At 38.9% G+C, this 21,678-nt stretch overlaps 2 protein-coding genes and 1 pseudogene across 5 annotated transcripts in view; 1 reads left to right on the forward strand and 2 right to left on the reverse strand.

Annotated features, from left to right (window-relative positions):
• Positions 1-21,678, forward strand: part of LOC145503083 (general transcription factor 3C polypeptide 1-like) — a 280,887-nt gene that overhangs the window by 226,511 nt on the left and 32,698 nt on the right. For all 3 annotated transcript variants that reach the window (XM_081482517.1, XM_081482518.1, XM_081482520.1), the window contains 2 exons: positions 5,244-6,164; positions 19,690-19,779. In XM_081482517.1, coding sequence (XP_081338643.1) covers positions 5,244-6,164; positions 19,690-19,779 — 1,011 coding nt within the window. The remainder of the gene's footprint in view (positions 1-5,243; positions 6,165-19,689; positions 19,780-21,678) is intronic.
• LOC145503102 (52 kDa repressor of the inhibitor of the protein kinase-like) overlaps positions 1-21,678 on the reverse strand; it is a 489,168-nt pseudogene that overhangs the window by 187,163 nt on the left and 280,327 nt on the right. The window lies entirely within an intron of this gene.
• Positions 1-21,678, reverse strand: part of LOC145503109 (uncharacterized) — a 103,972-nt gene that overhangs the window by 52,717 nt on the left and 29,577 nt on the right. The window lies entirely within an intron of this gene.

Genomic DNA, 21,678 nt, shown 5'->3' on the forward strand with positions numbered 1-21,678 from the left:
ACGGTATTTCGATGAGATTTCACCAGAAATGAAACGAAAATTCGCATAGCTAAACGAAAAATCGCAATCCCGAAACGATATTTCGTTGATTGTCGGTAAGCGTATGGTATTTATGAATGAATGGAACTGACAACTGTACACACAGCCCTTCGATGACCTTCAAAACAATTAAGCTTAAGCAATTAAGCTGAGTGTCAACACAACCCGAATGAAACTATTCAAAAGAATTCACAAGATATTTCAAAAACCTACAAGCTTAACGTTTATTCGATCAATAGTTTGTGTATGAAGAGATACAACAGTGTGATGCCCTTACCAGTTCGACAGTCAATAACGTTCTATCTAAGCTTACATTCTCCTCTGTCTTCCGAAGAAGAGCCCGAATTATCGTTTTGATTAAAACAATAGACCTTTCGAAAATTCGTCAAACTTCGTACGAAAAATCGTTTCACTCGAAATTTCTTTAAATTTCATCGAAAAGCACTGAAAAGTCGCGAAAAGTAGCAAATTTCGTTTGCATTCTTTTTGCACAGTACTGTATACTGTATTTTCTGAAAGTTTAGGAATTGTAGATTACAAAGGTATATTTATGAAAATAAAAAAAAATGAGGTTCTCTGAATATAGTGCTCTATTTCCTCAAGTACAGAGGTTCACTAAGCAAGTTTATTTCCAGTCGGATTTGAGCTACTGTATCAACATCGCAGTGTCTCCTTGGTAGCTTTTTCTAGAAAACAGTGTCTGAAATTTTGATTACTTGTCTAGTTTGTTTTTGACATATGGTTAAACTTTGAGAGTTGCTAAAAGAGGCATTCTCTTCATTAAAAGTCATTGTAGAAACCATTCCCCTGCATAGTCCCAGTCCACACGGCTATAAGCTTAAATAGTTTGACCTTTGTACAGGTTATGCAAATGACAAAGTTATTGCTCATGTTTACAAGTGATCACACCTGTGCCAACCCTGCTGGCATTGTGTCCAGAGGGGCAAAAGCTTCTGAACTACATAAGTTTGAGCTGTGGCTTCATGGCCCAAAGTTTCTGTGGAAGGAAGAGGAAAATTGGCCTGATTAATCGTTCCAGTCGCCAGAATTGCCTCAAGACAACAGTGAATGTAGAAAATGCCCTGGTCATGCAAACATGACCATCCGTGGTAAAATGTTGGAATCACTGTTGTCCCGCTATTCATCCTGGGACAGTCTTCAAATGGCTATAGCCACTTATAGCCTGGTTAATACATTTCAAGGGTAGGAGGTCACCTCAAGAATGCTCCTCTTTATTTCAAAATGAAGCACCATGTAATTCTTCTTAGTAAACATCACATGACAAATTTAATCATCCAGAATTGAAAGGCCGCGTGCAAGAACATCCCCTAGATTTTTCGGCCATTTTTGAAAGTGCTTAAAACTAGCTGAATTTTGGCATGTGGGCTTCGTTTCACCTGAGAAACATTACTCTGAAGTTTTTTTCACTGGGTTGCTTTTCGTTCTCGAGAAATAACATATGCAAAAAAGGCACACAGGTTGGAAAAACCGAGTGGTTTATTGCATACGCAATATCTCGAGAACGAAGCGAACTTTAGCGTGAAAACTATGAGACACTGCTTAACATACCTGAACGAAACTGCATGCGAAATTTGGAGCGTTTTCGACAAAGTTCACCTTTGATTAAAATACCTGACGCCCTTTTCCCGCCGAGTCCTTCCAATAAAGGAAGCCGGGCCTTTGTTATGATAAACAGAGCCGATCCTTTGTTATAATAGCCAAGCCAAGCCTTTGTTATAAGTCGAAGTCTCGCCTCGGTTTATTATAACAAAGGATCAGCTCACCGTGACCGCAAGGACTTTGATTTTACTTAGAAACCAGCAAAATGTTAATTTTACGCAGCTTATATAAGCTCAAATTTGTTGATTTCAGGTCAAAAGTGCTTAAAATGTTGACTCATGTTAACGCGCGACAGCAAGGATGTTGATTTCTCTTAGAAACCCTCAAAATGTTAATTTCACACAACGTATAAGCCCAAAAATGTTAATTTCAGGTCTAAATAGGTAAAAATGCTGATTTTACGTTAACGCGTGACGGCAAGGATGTTGATTTCACTTAGAAAACGGCAAAATGTTAATTTCACGCAGCGTATAAGCTCAAAAATGTTGATTTCAGGTCTGAATAGGTAAAAATGCTGATTTCACGTTAACGTGTGACGGCAAGGATGTTGATTTCACTTAGAAAACGGCAAAATGTTAATTTCACACAGCATATAAGCTCAAAAATGTTGATTTCAGGTCTAAATAGGTAAAAGTGCTGATTTCATGTTAACGCGTGACGGCAAGGATGTTGATTTCACTTAGAAAACAGCAAAATGTTAATTTCACGCAACTTATAAGCTAAAAATTGTTGATCTCAGGTCTAAACAGGTAAAAATGCTGATTTCACGTTAACGCGTGACGGCAAGGATGTTGATTTCACTTAGAAAACAGCAAAATGTTAATTTCACGCAACTTATAAGCTAAAAATTGTTGATCTCAGGTCTAAATAGGTAAAAATGCTGATTTCACATTAATGCGTGATGGCAAGGATGTTGATTTCACTTAGAAAACGGCAAAATGTTAATTTCACGCAGCGTATAAGCTCAAAAATGTTGATTTCAGGTCTAAATAGGTAAAAATGCTGATTTCACGTTAATGCGTGACGGCAAGGATGTTGATTTCACTTAGAAAACAGCAAAATGTTAATTTCACGCAACTTATAACCTAAAAATTGTTAATTTCAGGTCTAAATACGTAAAAATGTTGATTTCACGTAACGCGTGACAGAAAGGATGTTGATTTCACTTAGAAAACAGCAAAATGTTAACTTCACGCAACGTATAAGCTCAAAAATGTTGATTTCAGGTTTAAATAGGTAAAATATGGCAGCCGGAAAATAGTGTTAACATCTGGAACTTACTTTGGTTATCTGGGACAATGATTATCTGCACTGAACAAATAAACATCATATAAGCACTTTTCCAAATACAGCAACGTCTTAAATGGCTAAAAATCACGAGATAAATACACATTTTTCGACAAACACGATCGTAACTTTATGTCACGCACCGCCTAACAGATTAACAAATTAACCCTTCTGCGCAACGTACGGGTCTCCATACATCTGCATGTCCGCTGATCCCAGAAGTTCAAAACACTACAAATCATGCTGATATGAAATAAAATCAACGCAACCTGGATCACAGATCTATTTTACAATCGATCGCTACTTGTTGGCCATTATTACCTTTAAATGAAAAAAGCCAAAACAATCTAGTTACCAGTTCGAGAAACACGAGCAGAACGTGATTGCAGTGCATGCCGGGAAAGGTCTTTGCACCTCGTGCGCGGGAAAACATGGCGACCGATACAAGACAAATTTTATAAGTCAAAAACCAGTTCTCGCTTTCCAAACTTTGACACTAGCAACGCTTGGCAAATGGGCCACAACTCACGAGAGGGTATTTTTCTTGGGCAAGAACTGCTCTTGGACTTTGCTGCCTGGCTCGATCTGACTTTGAACGCCGATAACACGATTACGGTATATCAGCTACCTTCGAAGTTTCAGAACACATTTTGATTCTTTAAAACGTGCTGATGACTTACGGGTTTATCGAGGCTTTATGATGCCTCTCAACCACCAGGCAGGCACACAAGGTACTTTAACACTATGCTTAAGATATTAGTTGACAGAGCCCTAATGCAGCACATCTCTTTTTCGTTCGATGGTATTTTGTTTGCCGCTCGATCGATTCACGTGTTGTGTTTACGTCACAATAACTGATGTAAACAATCTGTTCCCAGATTTCCGCTCTATATACTATTTTCCTTTGACTTTAAGACAGCTAAGATTCAGTGGAATACACTATAAACAGTCTGCCTGTTTGCTGTTCAACAAAATAATAAGGTTTCTTTTGTTTTTGTTCAACAAAAGATCTCCAAAAGATGCCGCTTGGAAAACTGAGCTTTTTGCATACGTTATTTCTCGGGAACGAAGAGCGCCCCAACCAAAAAAAATTCAGAGCAATGTTTCTCAGGTACAACGAAGCCTACATGCCAAAATTCAGCTGTTTTTGAACACTTTCAAAATGGCCAAAAAATCTAGGGGACGTTCTTGCGTGCGGCCTTTCAATTGTCATCGCCAACAGGGGCACTGTGGTCCTTCTAGAGTTCTGGCCTTCATCCGATAGAGATTCTGGATAGTACAAGGTCTCTCAGCAGTACACAGGGTTTTTACAAATTGCATGAATTGTTGCAAGCAAAATGCTTGTCCTGGTGAACAGATTATGGCCCCATTTCCATCAGCTTAAGTCACTCCAGCAGATACACCATTTACCCATGTGGGTATGGACTACTTCGGTCCCCTCTTTGTTAAGCAAGGACACAGTCAGGTGAAACATTATGGATGTTTAAAGAGACATTTTCCGCTTCTAACTTAGCTTAGAATCAATCTTTTTTGAAAGAAATTTGTTAAATGAAAGATGGCAAATATAAGATCTATCTGAAAAAATAAAAAACATGTTTTTTTTTGGAAAATGGTCAATTTTGGGGTATACTGATACCTTAAGGACAGTGCCTACTTTTGTTAGTATGCATACTTTCTGCACACACGCAAGGCATGGTTTAAGTGCCACGCACGCGCTGAAAAGATCAATAACTTTAAAAAAACGCGTGGTTACCCCCACATTTTATGTTATGAAATGGAAGCAGCAAGCCTATTCAACATGTGATTAGTTTCTGGTTGTGAGCAAAAGGTATTTAGACTATATTTTAGCTGAACCAGAGGAAGACTGTCAGAGACGCTAAAAGCGCTGTTTTGCAACGATTTTGTCATTAAAAACATACAAAAAATGGTTTTTATGCTACCATTTACCATGCAGTTTTAAGATCTTTATAAATGTGTTTGCTTCTCTGTTAGTAAAGGCGAATTCGAAGGAAATCTGTGAAGAAATATCCTTTCCTTCTTTTTTCAGAAAATGCTGATGTCAGCATTTTTGTTGAGATTCAAGGCAAATTATCTCGAAAAAATGCATGGCTACCCCAATTTTTCTTTGTTGAGTCCAATAGCCCTTGCAAAGGTCTACTTTTCCCACGTGGTCCTTACCTGGTGCAAAAACCTTTCTATTTAGTAGGCACCATCCTTAAGAAGACCTTTGTAATCATTACATACACTGTAGTCCTAAAAGCTCCACTCAATTGTAACATATTTCTCTTTTATCAAAGGATGAAGGTACAACCCAATCAACAAAACCTATGCTAACTGAGAAAACCAAAGGAAAAAGTGCCAGTCTACCTTCAGCAAAGGCAAGAACTTCTGAAAATAGAGAATTTGCAACCAGAAAGGTATCCCAAAAGAGCACAGACTGCGATAAACCTGCTGTTATCACACCAAGAAAGAGCAGTACCACTGGTAATTCATCACCATCAGTTGAAGAGAAATGTGAAGCTAAAGGGAAAGGCCGTGAAAAAGGAGAAAAGGAAAAAAGGCTTGAAAAATGTGAAGTCTTCAGCTTGAGCTTATCGTCAACAGTTGCAAAATTCACAAGTTCTTATGATCTAGTGTCTGTGAAGGAATCCAGTAACTTCTTGACAAGTTCTACTGAAGTATCTGAGCTACAGAGTATGGAAGCACAGGCTAGTAAGGTCTCTACAGTGCCAGTAGCATCCCTGTCCTATAGTAGCACATCTTCTCGCTCTTCACGAACTGCTCTTATATTGGCTCGGGGTGGAAAGGACCCATATGCATCCATTAACCAGCTTCCTGCAAGAGCCTTTAACACTCATGACTTTATGACTTTGAATCCATGTAAAATTGTGCTAACATTGAAAGATGACAGCTTTGAAAATGTAGCAGATGAAGAGAATCCCCACCATAGGGAGCTTGCACATGCTGAAGGAGAATCAAAGCTCACTCCAGACTATTCATCAACAACTGAAGATGCAGTTAAAATGTTCCTGAATAATGAATCTAATGACTGTTGCACTTCTCCTGTGGTTGTTACCATTGATGTGTCAATAGAAGATTATATAGAGCAGAGTAAACAAGATTTTGGTTTGAATGCATCTGATTTTCCACTGGCAAGAATCATTTATAGCATTGTTGCAGAAAGCAAAGAGTTTGGTACACCTGTGGAAGTGTTACAGGTATGTTACATTGTTAGGCTGTTGTCATGTTACACCATGCTGTTATCAATTAGTAGTGTGTTTCGATCAGGAACAGCCAGACTGTAAAGAGCAGTATTATTTACATTGTGTGGTATGAGCAGAGTAGTGTCAAAAACAAATCCCTCATTGTCAAAATGGTAGTCCTATACATGTATGCTGAAAAGATGGCTCATGAACGTGTACAACTATTTTTATATTATTTGAACATTGATATCATTTGCAGTGTCATTCCATTTCCAACTGATAGTGGATTTGGTGAAGTTTTTTTTGATATTAGTTATCTCCTGTCTGCTGGTTTTATGATGGCTATTAGGAACTTCAAGATACGTTACGGCAAGGTGCTACTACGGCTACTTTAACCATGAGGGACTCGGCTGACAACAGTGTTTTACCCGCCAGACTCAAATGATTAAGATTTTGCTGTACGGCAACAGTATGTGCAGCCTCTATGTGTCTTTACTACTTTCAAGGAAACCAGAGATTATTCTACTTTCATACAAAATAGACTTGATTAATGACAATGATTTCCTTCTCCTGGATCTGTCTTACATCTCCTAGAACTCAGATTTGCCTTTTAGAACTTGATAGGACCGCCTGTTATTCCAACCACAAAACAATATAAACTCTAATATAAAAAGCTCAATTTCAACACAGACAGGTTGTTTGTACAACAATTACGTGATAAGCCCGAAAATACAAACCTTTCAATTATAATGAAATACGTTTTGAACAGTAATAAACAATTATAGCTCAGATTAGTACATATGAAGCTTTCTTATCTAGGGCTATTTGACCCGATACTAATATGACTGAACTGATCATCTTGCGGTAGGTGTTAAAATCGTTCAAATTTTCGGTACAAATGACAAAGAAACAATGATCTTAGAACTGATTTTTATGATTGAGAACTTTATCTTCAAACTAGGCCGTTCAAACAGTGAAAAAAGCGTTAAAATGAGAAGTAAACAGCAGGCTTATACATTTTACTCACATAGCGAAGAGTACGTGAAACCAAGGACTTTCCCATAGTAGAAAGCAAGGCTACGGCGGGAAAGCTGTACTGGTACATACGTCATGACATCACCGGAAGCGATCTTCACTATCTGCGACCGTACTTCAGCCTAGCCATACCATATCTGAAAGTTGCTGTTATTAAAAATAGGTCCGCCATGGGTACTTGTGAGCTTATCCTTAGTTTTATTCCATTCGGTTGGAGTTTGTTTTTTAAAGTCAGTATCTGGGGGTTTAATTGCTGTAAGTGAGAAGGCAATCACTGCAAAGATAAAGGTGTTACTTTGATACTGGAGACATTGTACTCGTGGTAGAAAACTTGTGACCCCTTAGTCACATCCTGGAAGTAAAACCAAGTAAGAGAGACGGCTTGTGAGGAGTCAGGCTTAAAGCCAAGTCCGCAGTCCTGGAACGTCCCATCAACAAGACTGTTCTTCTAAAGGCTCCTAAACGTCATGAAAGCAGCTAAACATTGTTGATCTTGATGTCCTCAATAGATTGCGCACAGTCTCTCTTTTGCACAGAAATCCATGGGGAAGAACGCAATGAAGAAAGCAAAACAAATGTGACATGAGAGTGGCAAGCGGAGAAGCCATGAGCCATGAGTAACGGGGCTGGCTTGTATATCACACTCGCACACTCATGACCCCACAACTCATGTGAGTTGCATTCTTTGCAGTCTTCCCCACAGATTTTCGAACAAAAGAGAGACTGCTCACAGTCTATGTCGTCAACCATAAAGTTTGGTTGTAACGTCTGAGAACAGTTCTTTCTTTATTGACTTGATTGTGAGGAACCATTTCGAATGGATTTAGGGACAATATATTACTCAAGTTTTTCTGTTTGAATACCTTGACTAAGTTTAAGTGCTTTCAGTTTGCATTAAGGGGCTGTTACATGTAGGTAGGATTCAAATGTGCGTGACATTTCCCCTACGTGTGTTACACTTGATTTAAAATTTAACTCATCAGTCATAACATAAACATATAAAGTTTAATATGAAACCTTTATTTCAACACGATAAGAATCAAAGCTACAGAGCTTGTGGGTTCATGTATACTACATTAAAATACGTTAATTAAAATATATACTTGTAAAATACATGTGATTCGTTGCGTAACATTTTTTCAGTTTGACTGTTGTATCATGTTTTGATGTTAACTCAGCATGAATTCGAAATTTAAACAAAAGAACAAGCTTACATTTTTTAAAGCTCCCATCCGATTTGCAATCATAAAAATCTTCTTTCTTGCCCAAAGGGAAATTTGCTTTGGTTTGCAAAATTTCATAATTCAGGCTCTGCATCAATGCTAAGTTCTGTTTGTTATTTTTAATTTACTGTCAATGAACTCAGACCAAAGGGGACCCCAACAACATAATCATTTACATTCATGTAAAATAAATAAGCTGTTATTCTTTGAACCATACGCCAATGATTCAGCTGAACATTCTTTCTAGGTGTTTGTTTACAGACCAACATATATTCTAGTTATATTCTATATCCTAGTTAAATGTGACTTCTGTTTCCATTCATTTAACCAGCTCACCCGCCAATTCAAATTCCAAAGCCGTGCAACTTTCAGAAATTGCTGACAGAGGAAGCGCTTTTAATGACTTCGCTAACCAATTCTGCTTTGAAACCCTTTTGCAGGGAAATTTCATTGAAAAATGGGGGGAAGAGAACTTCAGACTATCTAGACATACATTCGAATAATTTACATTGTCCAAGTGGCTGGTCCAGATTTGGCTTACTTTCTTGCCATGAAAACAAAGGTTGTAGAAAACATGACCAAATGAGATTGATGCAATCTGGACACCACGGGGTGCGAGATGCCGTGCGACCGCAAGTGGACTTGATATACCAGTATCTGTCATCTCAGACTTGGTTACTGACTTAAACCATGGTTGATCAAAGGGTTAATAATCTACCCAAGTTCAATTATTGAACTTTTACCTTGGTTAACTTTCTATTGTCTTGGGCAGTGTCAACAATTTTGCACAAAATAAACACATCACAATCAGCTAAAAAAGCTACACAGTCAATAATAAATTTGGTCCAGCTCCGGGTGCATCATTGCAGAGGTAAAGTTACTTGTCAAGTTATTTATTGATGAAAACATCTTCGGATTGGCAGCTGAAGCATAATTGTTGAAGTAATGTTACATAATCTCACAGAAATTGTGTAACATCACCTTGGATGACAGTATCTGATATGTGTCAAGACACGAAATCGCCACAGTGGACAAAGACAAGAATTCCCCAACGTAACAATTTGTGCTCTTGTTTTCATCAATAGAGGATTTCCTATGCTTGCTTTAATTTACTGACAGCCTTTTAAGCTTTTGAATAAATTTAAATAAATAAATAAAACACTTAAAATTTAATGCGAGTTTCATTAAATTTTCACCCATTTGCGGGCTTTTCGTCCTCTGCATCCTTTGTCAACGTATTTCTTGACAAATTATTGCAATCTTGGTAATATCGACTGGTTTCTCTAGACGAACATTTTGTTGAGAGTTTCCAGTTCTATATTACTTGTCCAAGGTTGACATTAATTATATATACTTTGACATTACTCTGGGCCTTAACCCTGTCAGAAAATAGAGGGAAAATCTGCTGTTAAATGTTTACAAACATATTCCAAAATGGGTTGGTTGCATCCTTCAGCTAGCTATACAAAAAGAAGAAAACTATGCTATACCTCACCAACTCTTTATCCGCTTGACCATGGGTAGAGCACGATTCTTGCTTTGCTTATGGTTTAATTTGTTTTGTTTTTTTGAAAAAAAAACTTTCCAGCATTTCATGATTTTTGCAGTACAGCTCTCATGCACATATTGGCCAAAAGAACTTGAGGTCTTTTCGTGATGATAGCTGCAAAAAGTAATGGGCAAAGGTTGCTACATTATGATGTACTGTTCAAAGCGTTAACTTACATTAATTTTGCAATTGCAAAGATGCTTAATGTCAACAAACCTGTACTGATGAGTTTAAAATTGGGAAGTGATTCGAATTAGCTATAGTTACAAATGAATCTATTGTTTGCTGAGGCAAGACTTCTTTTAGTAATAGAGAGTTATTGCAGTTTTCTGGCGAGAGAACTGTTTTCTATTGATTTCAGACTACTTGAATTTTGGCCAGGTACAGACACAATATATTATTCATTGTTGGTTTAAAAGTAAACTAATGTAATAAAATTAAATGGAAAAGCCAATTAAATCTACTTGTTCGCACGTAAACATTTCACGTAGGCAAAGTGTTGGCAGTTGTTTGTTCTGGTTTTGCCAGTAGAGTCATAGCGTTTTTTTTTTGTTTTTTTTTTCCATTTTTATTCAGTAAAACAAACAAAGCAAATTACTCATTCGATACAACTACTAGAGTGCATTACAAAGTAATAAAAAAGTACAAGGAAATGAAAACACAGAAAGTTGAAGAAAGGTTGAGGCAAAGCAAGATACTTAAAACTTTGATAGTTGCAATAATTATTTTAGGGGCTGCAACATATCTTGGAATAAATTGTTGGCTATTATTTTGGTGGTCAGGGGGACTAGAAATAGCAATTTGTGTACCATCTGTATCTTGAGGAATCCATGTTTTGGTGTTGCTCGCTTTTGTCTCTAACTTAAGACTTGATTATGAAAGACGTAAGAAAACAGTAAACGTAATTTGGTGGCTTTTTCTCAAGTTTAGCAAAGTTTTAGCTAACAGGAAAATGTAGTTTAGTTGAAGTGTATAATTTGAATGGGGGTCCGGTCTTAGGCCAAGAGCAGTGATATTTGTTAAAGTATATTCATTGGTTATTGGGAGATTGTCTGGAAGCCAGTCTGCCACTCTTTTCCAAAAGGAGGATGTAACATGACAAGACCAAAAAAAGATGAATTAATGCCTCGGAGCATCTGTGGCAGAAAGTGCAGTTATCATTTTCATTTTTTCCTCTTTTAGATAGGAAATTGTTTGTAGGTATTTGTTCGTGTAGAAATTTAAATTTTGATTTTCATGAATGCCAATCGAATGGGAGCTTGAAAAATTGCCCACAGGCCAAAATTTAAGCTTGTTCTTTTGTTTTTAAAGTGATGATGGAGTGAATAAAATCCTAACTTGCAGTGTTGCAGTGATCTCAAACCCTTTGGTGTGGGATGTTTTTTGTTTCTCACACTACGGTGTTCAGTGAAATAAAGTTTATTGTAGTGCTTAGCATTGACACAGCCTGAATTATGAAATTTTGGAAACCAAAGCAAATTTTCCTTTGGGCCAGCGATAAGATTTTCTGAATGCAAATCGAATGGGAGCTTTAAAATTGCTTACAGGCCAAAATTTAAGCTTCTTCTTTTGTTTACGTTTTGAATTCATTCAGAGTTAACATCAAAACATGACATAACAGTTATGAAAATGTATCTCATAGAATTCTTTTTTTTTCGAGAAAAAGAAGTGTATTCCATGGATAACTTCTTTGATCTACTTGGTAATGGTTACCTTCACTCCGCTTCTTTTTTCTGCAAAGTTCAAGGGATTTTTTGTGTCCAATTCCTTTGTTTTCCTGGGTCATGTTAGATGAAGGTCGCCTGTCGCAATTGCATGTGGTTGATTCTGCACTCAAATTTGTGGCCATATTATGTTTTTGGTTGAGCCTTGGTAAACTTGAGCAGCAGTAATATCTTCCAACAAAAGTAGACATCAGACCAAGTGGTGATTTGAAAACAAATTTATTCCATGCTCACTTTGATTTATAGAGGTAATTTCAAGAACACATTTGGTTGAGTCATGTGGTGTTCAACTTAAAAGCAATAGGTCACAACCAATTCTAAGAAAAGGGGACAAACAGAATCAAAAAGATAAGGAAACTTTAAGACAACTTACAGATATTTCCTCCTATTATGATAGATTGGAGTAACTGATGAACTTACATGTAACTGAAACTTGAGGCAATTGACACGATTGCTGCATGATATAATACATACTGAACAAAAATCTTAGGCAAAAAATCACATGATGATCAACGAGTTAAATTTTAAAATCAAGTGTAACGAATGTAGGGGAAATGTCACACCATTTGAATCTCACATAGGGGAAAATAATGTCACACACATTTGAATACGACAAAGCATTCAATACAGACACCTTCCAACTTGATTGGGAGAAGATTTATTTACTGCCTTTTAAGACAACTTTGCATACCAAAAAGGAGTTTCAATATAAAATACTAAATAGAATTTTATATACAAATGATATGTTGTTTAAATTCAAGAAAGTCGACTCCCCATTGTGTTATTTTTGGGGAAAGGAGTTAGAGACTTTTAGTCCAAGAATGCACACTTTCTGAGATGAAGTCACTGTCATGTTAGATTCACAGGGCATAACTTTTAAGTCTCTTGATATTAAAGATATTGTTTTTGGTTTTTTGACGCACCTAATCATGATAATGACAGAATCCTTCTTAATTACATCATACTAGAAAGTGAATATTTTATTTATCGCACCAAGCTCAGTAAGACTTCTTTATCTTTTAAATCACTTTTCGAAAGAATTAAAAATAGGTTTTAAATAGAACATTTTATAGCCACAAAGAATAACAAACTTCAGATCCATCGTAACAAATAGAAACCCCTCCTTCAACTGATAAGACAATAACTGAACTATTTATTATTTATATCTGTACGCAATGCCTCCCTTTTTTGTTTTTTTGTTTTTGTTTTTTTTATTCTTGTAGTGTAGTGTAGTGTATTTTCTTTGTGCATTAGAGTAGTGTAATATATATTTGTACATGTAGAATCTATGATGTAGTTTGTGTACTTGTAAAAATTGTAAAAACCCAAAAACAAAATACAAAAAAAACATTTGAATGTCACGTGCATTTGAATCCTACACACTGGCCCCTAAATGTGAACTGAAAGTATTTAAACTTAGTTAAGTGGTTCAAACGGAAAAACTTGAGGATATTTTGTCACTAAATCCATTAGAAATGGTTCATCACAATCAAGTCAACCAAAAAAATTAATAATTGTTGTCTGACGTCACAAGCAAACTTCTTGGTCGAGGACATAGACTGTGAGCAGTGGGTCGTGAGCATGTAAGCGCGATATGGGAAACCGCAAGCTGCCCGTGCTACTCGCCACTTGCATGTCACGCTTGTAGTCACACTTGTTAAGCTTTCTTTGTTGCACTCTTCCACACAGATTTCCGAGCAAAAGAGAGACTGCTCGCAGTCTATTGAGGACATAAAGATCAACAATGTTTAGCTGCTATAGTGGAGTCTTAAGGAGCCTCTAGAAGAACAATCTTGTCAATGGGACGTTCCAGGACTGCGGACTTGGTTTTCAGCGTGACTCTCCTCACAAGCCTGTCTTTCTTGTTTGGTTTTACTTCCAGAGAGCAACCAAGGAGCCACAAGTTTTCTACCATGAGTACATTGTCTCCAGTTTCAAAGTACAGTAACAGTTGTTTCAGATAAAGTGGACACGAACCATAAGAAATTAAACATTCCATTTATGTGTGTTTCCAACTACCCTCATAAGCAAAGCAGCCTGTATAAACAAAAAGACTGAGGCCCTAAACCAGTTGGTAGTGTAGGGCAAAAGTATATCACAATACAACTGATTACCCTACAGTATATCATTTGACTGCTGCTAGACAAACACAGCTTATAAATCATAGTTTCAAGAAAAATTCAGTCAGGTTTGAAATAAAATCACAGATAACTCTCCAAGTCAAGTTTCAGTCCTGCATTCAGGCTGCTCCATCCGCATGACCCACGCTTGAGAAGAGAGACTTTCCCTGTTAGTGACTTCTGAAGGGTCACTACTTTCAGGTGGGCCATTACTTTCAGAGGGACTGTTACTTTCGGGGTTCAATAGGAAAGAAAAAAATAACGTTACTTTCGGGAGCCGTTATTTTCGGGGGGGGGGGGCACTGTTACTTTTGAAATTCTAAGGTAGTTGAAGATTGAACTGCTTTGCTGTCCTGTTTCAGCACAGAGTGCACTATTAGGATGGTTTAGGGGGCTGCTGTTCGCTAAGGCAATAAGGCACTGACACAATAAGGTGTAAACTTTAATGTTTGTTTAATTAATCAATCTCAATTAATCAATTAGCCTTGCCGGAAGTAGGGCTGGGTGGGGTAAGTACCCGTGTGTACTACGCAAAATGTGTTATACTTACGTTGCTTTATTTGATAACATGACAAAAATTTAGTGCAAATTAATACTGGTTAATTAGGTTTAATGGATTGTATTCTTAGATCGTATTTCGGCTGCACCTATCTTTATGTGTATCATATTCTCCTCGAGGTCGCGCGATCGGCGACTCGTAAAATTGCATTTTATTTTACTCCATATTCTTCGATATATGCTGCATTCCCATGATGGGGAAAACCAGTAAACATGCTAAAACATGCCCCGGCTGTCACACTCAGCACGAAGAGCATCAATTCGGTCCAGTTGGGAAGCATTGTACAGGACCGCCTGCGACCGAAGACAACCGCAACAGCTCAAAGTCCAGCGATGCAGACAATGAACATCCGAAGTCTGCTGTTCCGAACACCACAGCTTCGCCCGCTTCCCTGGACTCAGTTCTTGCCACAATCAGCAATCTAGCCCTACAAGTTGACAAACTTGCAACGGATCAACAGTGAATGAATACGGAGGTACAGCAAATGAAAAACACACTGCAGGGCGCCACTGCTTGCATTCAGCCGAGTCGGACGCCGCAATCCAGCATGCTCAAGGACCCATCACTCCCCGGCAAAGATATTTCACATCAGCCGACCAAGCTGGAACAGTCAATTCTTTGCAGTGAGTATGTCAATTTCATTGACTTACTTAAACCACCCAAAGAACATGTAGCTCACGGAGAAGACGCGGTAGTAGTCGACCAAGAGGGGAATTTAACCTTACAGAAATTGCGCTCCCAATGTGCAATCAACTCCTTTTCCACATGGCTTTCGGCCTGGTCGGAATACGAACAAATAATTGTGCTTGCTAATCCTCACCGCTACGGCAAAATGGCCAAAATCATTGCGTTATTCACCAAGCAAATCGAAAATTTATCTGGTCAGCGGTCTACGCCTACGATATCCGCTTTCGGCAGGAATCCGCTAGAGTAGGGGGCCAGCGCTTCGATATTCTCGACCACACTTGATGCCACTGCCCTAAGGAAGGACGCCAAGCAATGTTGCCGTCGTAAATCTTTTGATCACGAGACCAGGGAATGTCCCTTTCTCCCGGCTTCCACATTGGAGACGCCAACGCAGAAAAAGAGCCCTTCAAACCCACAATGAACCTATTGTCCTGCTCAACCATGGAAGCTGGAAAAGTAGTTCCACGACAACTGCAAAGGGTGCAACCTGTTCCAACGGCACACCTGCAATCTGGGTACAGGGTGCAAACAGGCACACGTATACAAAGCCTGCCGAGGGCACCACGCCCTGGCAGATTGCACACAAGCTGCCTGAACCCTGGTCCCCATTCTCTGTAGCCAAGTGGAGTGCAGCACTCGTCAACCATCCGGACAATGCCTTCGTCGAGGCACTCCTTCACGACATCACACACGGGGTAGAACTTGGCTACAGTGGACAACAATATTTCAATCCTACCCCAATCACCTCTCTGCGCTGGATGCCAGCAAACTCATTATCAAAGAATTACACCGGGAACTCAACCTCAATCGCATGGCCGGTCCATTCCTTTCTCCTCCAACTCACAACTTTGTCGGATCACCAATGGGTGTGGTACCCAAAAAGCGCTCGAATCCTCTGAAATACCGGGACATCCACGACCTCTCATGGCCATGGGGCCATTCTGTTAACGATTTTATCCCAGCGGAATGGAACACTCGCGAACGGGCCACCTCACTCCTCAAGCAAGCTGGCCACGGAGCCATGATGGCTAAACTAGATTTATCGGATGCCTACCGGCATATCTTGGTCCGCCCAGAGGACTGGGAGCTCCTCGGCTCCACCTGGCCAATCTACGTCAGTGGTGAACTGACAACCGGCTATTTTGTCAACCTATTCCTCCCGTTCGGCACTCACAGTGCACCCGCTCAATTTCTCTGCTATGCTGACGCCCTCAATTTCATTATGCATCACTGAGGGGCGGATCCTGTCTGGAACTATATGGATGACTTTTTCACATGCGACTCCGCCACCTCGCCATGTGCTCGAAACCTGGACATTATGACACAAACTTGCGTTGACCTCGGCTTTACCCTTAACCCTTCTAAACTTGTGCACCCGTCGACTTGCCTTACCTTACTGGACATAGAAATTGACTCCGTTCGTCAAGAGACACAGATCGAGGCATCACGTCTAAATGATACCCTTGCTCTCCTGGCCGCATGGGAGGGTCGGTCTCATTGCATTAAACGCCAGCTTCAATCGCTTCTAGGCAGCCTGAACTTTATCTGCAATGTGTGTCGCCCGGGTCGCACTTTCATGCGTCGTCTCGTCGATCTTCTCAGCAAGCACTGCTCTCTGTCACACCACATGCATCTCACCTGTCAGAGCAAACAGGATATCCGTTGGTGGTCTACCTTCCTTCTTCAGTGGAATGGCAAGTCGCTCTTCTACGATGATTTTTGGTCCTCCAACCTATCTTGTCACCTGTTCACTGACGCCTGCGAACACTCCTTTGGCGCATTTTTTCATGGTGCCTGGTTCTTTAGTACGTTTAAAGCATGCCAGGTCCCTATTCGCCTACACCCATACCAGTCATCAACTGGAAACACAAGTGAAAGCAAGGTAGTATTTCACCCACACCTCGCCGACTCCATGCAACAAACTGACAGCGCCACTTAACGCCAGTACCTCGCCTTTTGTTCCCTGCTGGACCTTGCTCCGTTCCCAGCCTCTGAGTAGATGCTGATGCTTTTCGTCACCGAGTTAGCGAGCAGAATTCAACCGCAATCTGTACCCGTGTATCTCTTTGCCATACGCACCCTTCATAGTGCCCACAGCTATCCCAACCCAGTCGACGACACACTGCGACTTCATCAGATTGTCCGAGGAATAAACAGATGACATGGGATCACAGCAAAGCAAAAGCTAGCCATCACCATCGAACTGCTCGGCGACATGAAGCAATTCATTTCCCTCGATGTTCGATTTCGTACCTCGCCCGACAGTACCAAGTTTATCACCCTCAGGCTTAAAACTTCTAAGACGGCTCAGTTTCAGAGATCGCACACTCTCTTCTCCGTACACAGCAAAAGTGACATCTGCCCTGTCTGCTACCTTCAAATGCTAATATGCCATTATAACCCAAGCTCACATGACTACAATACCACCCCTCTGTTTGCACTACAAGACGGCTCCCCCTAACCCACCCAGGTCTCTTATCATTCTCTTCTTCACGTCTTCGCCTGTTGGGAATCGACTCCACCCTCTTTGGCGGACACAGCTTCCGAATTGGGGGTGCCACTTCCACTGCCAACATTGGCATTCCAGACCATCTCATCAAAACCATCGGGCGCTGGTCCTCGGACTGTTATCATCATTATATTCATACTCCACTGAACTCTGTCATTTTGATTTCAGAAACTCTGGCTAAACCGCCAAATGTTCCCTATGTGTATGCAAGTCCTACTTACTTGCCTCAATTAACTTTGTTATTAGTTTGGGCCAACCTTCTCTTTGGGCAGTGTATAGGTTGTCCTATTAAACTGTCTTTCGTAACCCAACTCGCATGTTTTGTTTGCGTTTGCATGTATAACATAAAGACTGTGACATTAAGGACAAATTAATATTAGTTAATTAGGTTTAATGGATTGTATTCTTAGATCTTATTGCGGCCACACCTATTTTTACGCGTATCATATTCTCCTCGAGGTCACGCGATCAGCAACTCGTACAGTTGTATTTTACCCATCCCCGCCTGTCCCGGGCAGTATATAGGTTGTCCTATTAAACTGTCTTTCGTAGCCCAACTCGCGTGTTTTGCTTGTGTTTGCATGTATAATATGAAGACTGTGACATTAATATATGTTTTTGCAAATCTCTTGCTATCCTTGTGGTGCTATTCTCTTAAGAACAAAAGCAATTTGCTCAAAACACATGCGCAGATTAGTTAGGATCAATGTCAACTATATGTTAGGTGAAAGGTACATTTCATATAGGATTGCACATGAACGTTAAGTGCTTTTCTTTGTGGTAGAACACAACATGTAAGACTCATGTGTTCTAGCATTGCTAGTGTGATAAACTCCATTCTCGAGTAATACCACACTCTCGTTTTGGCTGGGGATTGTAAATTTGTGACAAAAGAAACTGTTATATTGCTGCAGACTCCATCAGGCAGTTACTGAAACTGCCAATTAATTTCATCAGTCTTTGAGGTGACTTGTTCACCTATGAAGGATATAATTTTGGTCTAGTAACAATCTGTACCTTCAATATGTCTCATTGAAACGCTTCTCAGTTGTATTATCATTATATTATTGTTGACACCAAAGCTGGCAACAGAATAAGAATGCACTATTCTGTGACTCAACGTGGCTATTTGATAATTAGATTAGTTCTTGTTTATCGGTGAAATGAAAATTTGCATTTTGAATAAAACAAAATCGTTCCTCTTCAATTTTGCATCAGATATTTAAGTTTATTCCATTTATCTCCAGCAGTGAGTAAAAAAAAAATACACATCTTTCTTATATTTTCAAAGAAACAAGGGTATCTTGTTGCATACCTTGGCAAGGAAAACAAAAGTATCCAACTACAAACATTAGCCTGAAAATTAAATTGTCACACTTGCTACTTCTGCGTATTATTGAATTTAAAATGAACGCCACAATAAAATTTAAAACTGTCTTGAAAAACCATAATTGTATATTATTTTTGGGCCTGGAAAGGAAATACAAACAGGAAACATACACACTGCTAAGATTATGTCTTATCAAGGGGAAAAGGCCTACACTGTAGTTGACTACCAAAGGAGAGAACGGCAGGGGGTGAGGACCTGTGTGACTACTGTATCAGAGCCACAAATTACACTCTACATTATCTGAGATTGTCTCACTAGTTATGTGTAAGATCTTACTGAGTGAGAAACCCAGAAAACTGTGACCACCAGAAATATTTATGGAATGTTGTTGTGTTGCAAGGAAAAAGCCAATTAAAGTTGAGAAAACTTAACTGCAAACTGCAACAGTAATTTTGTCTGTGGTTTTGAGTTTTGCTCATGTGTCCATAACTTATTGTGATTGGTCAGTACACAATTGAACTGTCAGATTCAAATCAAATAGTTCACAGGTTTTTGACTCCTAAAGTAATTTTCAATAAAGGATGACAAAGAGTCCTCCATTTTTAATAGACCATTAACAGTAAATGATAGATTTCTTGCGGCGTGCTTCTCAGAGTGGGTTGCATGTCATTAGTTTGTTAACTTTCATTATGTGCATGTGGGTTAAAATGAAATGCTAGCAGTAAAAAGGATTGACAACACAGTTATTAATATTAATTATTTCAACACAATTTTCAATTTTGTTTTCTTATAATTGTGTTGCAGGAGAGGATTCCTGAGAGCCACAAGCATGAACTGAGTTTATCACAATTTTCCCTTGAACAGCAATTGAGGTTCATGTGTAAAGCCAAAGTAGTAAGTACAATAGTACATTCAAGTAGAAAGATCAAACAACTATGGATAAGTTATGTACACTATGCCTGAATCACTCATAGTTTCTCCTGTAAAGGTAAGTCCTGACCACTAGTCATCATCATCGTCATCATTATCATCATCATCATCATCATCATAATTTACTACTAATAGTAAAAATAGAAAGTTGATAAATGATAGCAATTTAATAATGAACTTTATCAAAGTGTCTTAAAGAGGAATTCAATGTATAACGTGTTGTTCCAGAAAATATCCATACCCCTCCATGTAAGGTTTTGTAGCTTGAACCCCCCCCCCCCCCACCACCCCTTTGGAAATTCCATTTTAGTGTCATACTTTCCTTTAAAAAAATGAGCTTTTGAACCCCCCCTCCCCCTTGGAATTTCCATTAACCTTCCTTGTGGTGGGTATGTATATTTTCTGGAACTACACAATAGTAAGAAGTGTAATACTCCAGTTAATGAGAAATACTAGGGAATCTTTGTCAATGTCAGTGTTCACATTTTGTTTCAGTAGCATACAACTTTGCATAGAGAAGGCATTGAACTAAATGGGAATTGATTCTAAGCACTTGAGAAACTTGTTGTTGATGAATTGTTTAGCTCTTTGGGTGAAATGTTGAAAGAAATGTCTACTTTCAAAAACTGCAAAATTTCTGGCTGTGAAAAGTGCCAATGAACCCACATATTCTTGGTAAAATTGTGAGTTTTAAAACCTGGATCACCCAAACAGTATTTAATCTATCCTGGCGCAAAGTTCTTAGAAGAATTAATCCTGCTATGCTTTTAAGAGTTGATATTTTTGTAGCTTGATTCCAAGCTTAAGTGCTTATGATAATAAGGCAAATACTGTGAACATATATCTCTATATTTAAAGCGTAATACTTACATTGACAACAAATTTAAACATGTCATAGCCACTTAAACATAAATATATTTCAACTGAAGAAGTTTGATTGATACTCTAACTGACGTTTCTAAGAAACACTTGAAATTTATAGACTGTAACCAAGTACAGTACAGCCCAAAAATAATGCACACGCAAGAAGTGGTGCAAGAAGTTCTTGTGCTGCAAGAACACGCAAACCCCCGCAAGAAGTAAAAATGTCATGTTTTTGCGGTTTACCCGCAAGAACATTCGAAATGCAAGAAGTTCAAAGTCTGACCACAAGAAGCCGCAAGAAGGCGCAAGAACTTATGAATCTTACCGCAAGCCACAAGAAGGCGCAAGAAGTTGTCACAGATCAAACAGTCTGTTCGTTTATAGGTGCCATGTTGGTGGTCAAAATGCTCAGCATTCACTCACAATGTTATCCATAAGATAAGTCACTGCTGTGGGAAGAGATATATTTCCAACAGCTGAGATCAGATCTGGATTTATGTTTGCTTATACTGTGGGAATAATATCGAGCGCACTCACTTATTACATACTTGCGTGTTCATGACACCTACGGGAAAAAAGCCCTTCGATCACTGGAACATTCTGCTGGCAGATTAAGCAAAAATCACAAAATGTCTCCAGATAATGAAGCTCACAAAGAAACAGTCCATGTAGAAAAATTGAACTACGATGTAGTTAGTCTGGGTTCCAATGCTTTTTGCTTCTCAATGCAAAATTCATTATCATTCAGAATTATTGTTGTATTCTTCTTGCGGATATGTGAGCGAAGACAACTTTCATCCAAATCTCACACTGAACCGCAAAGACTGCGTGTGCACTACGATGTTGTAAATTTCTTTAAGAACTTTTCGCAGAGTTAGTATTACAGGTGAAAAGCTCTTGCAGAAAATTTATTGTGTGTTTCTAAACAAACAGTAGTCAAAGAATCTTGAAAGTTGGCTATGGAGTGAACTTCGTAAAGTCTACCCTGTTTGCAATGCG

Source organism: Orbicella franksi, chromosome 11 (genome assembly GCF_964199315.1).
Source record: "Orbicella franksi chromosome 11, jaOrbFran1.1, whole genome shotgun sequence".
Taxonomy (NCBI): Eukaryota; Metazoa; Cnidaria; class Anthozoa; order Scleractinia; family Merulinidae; genus Orbicella; species Orbicella franksi.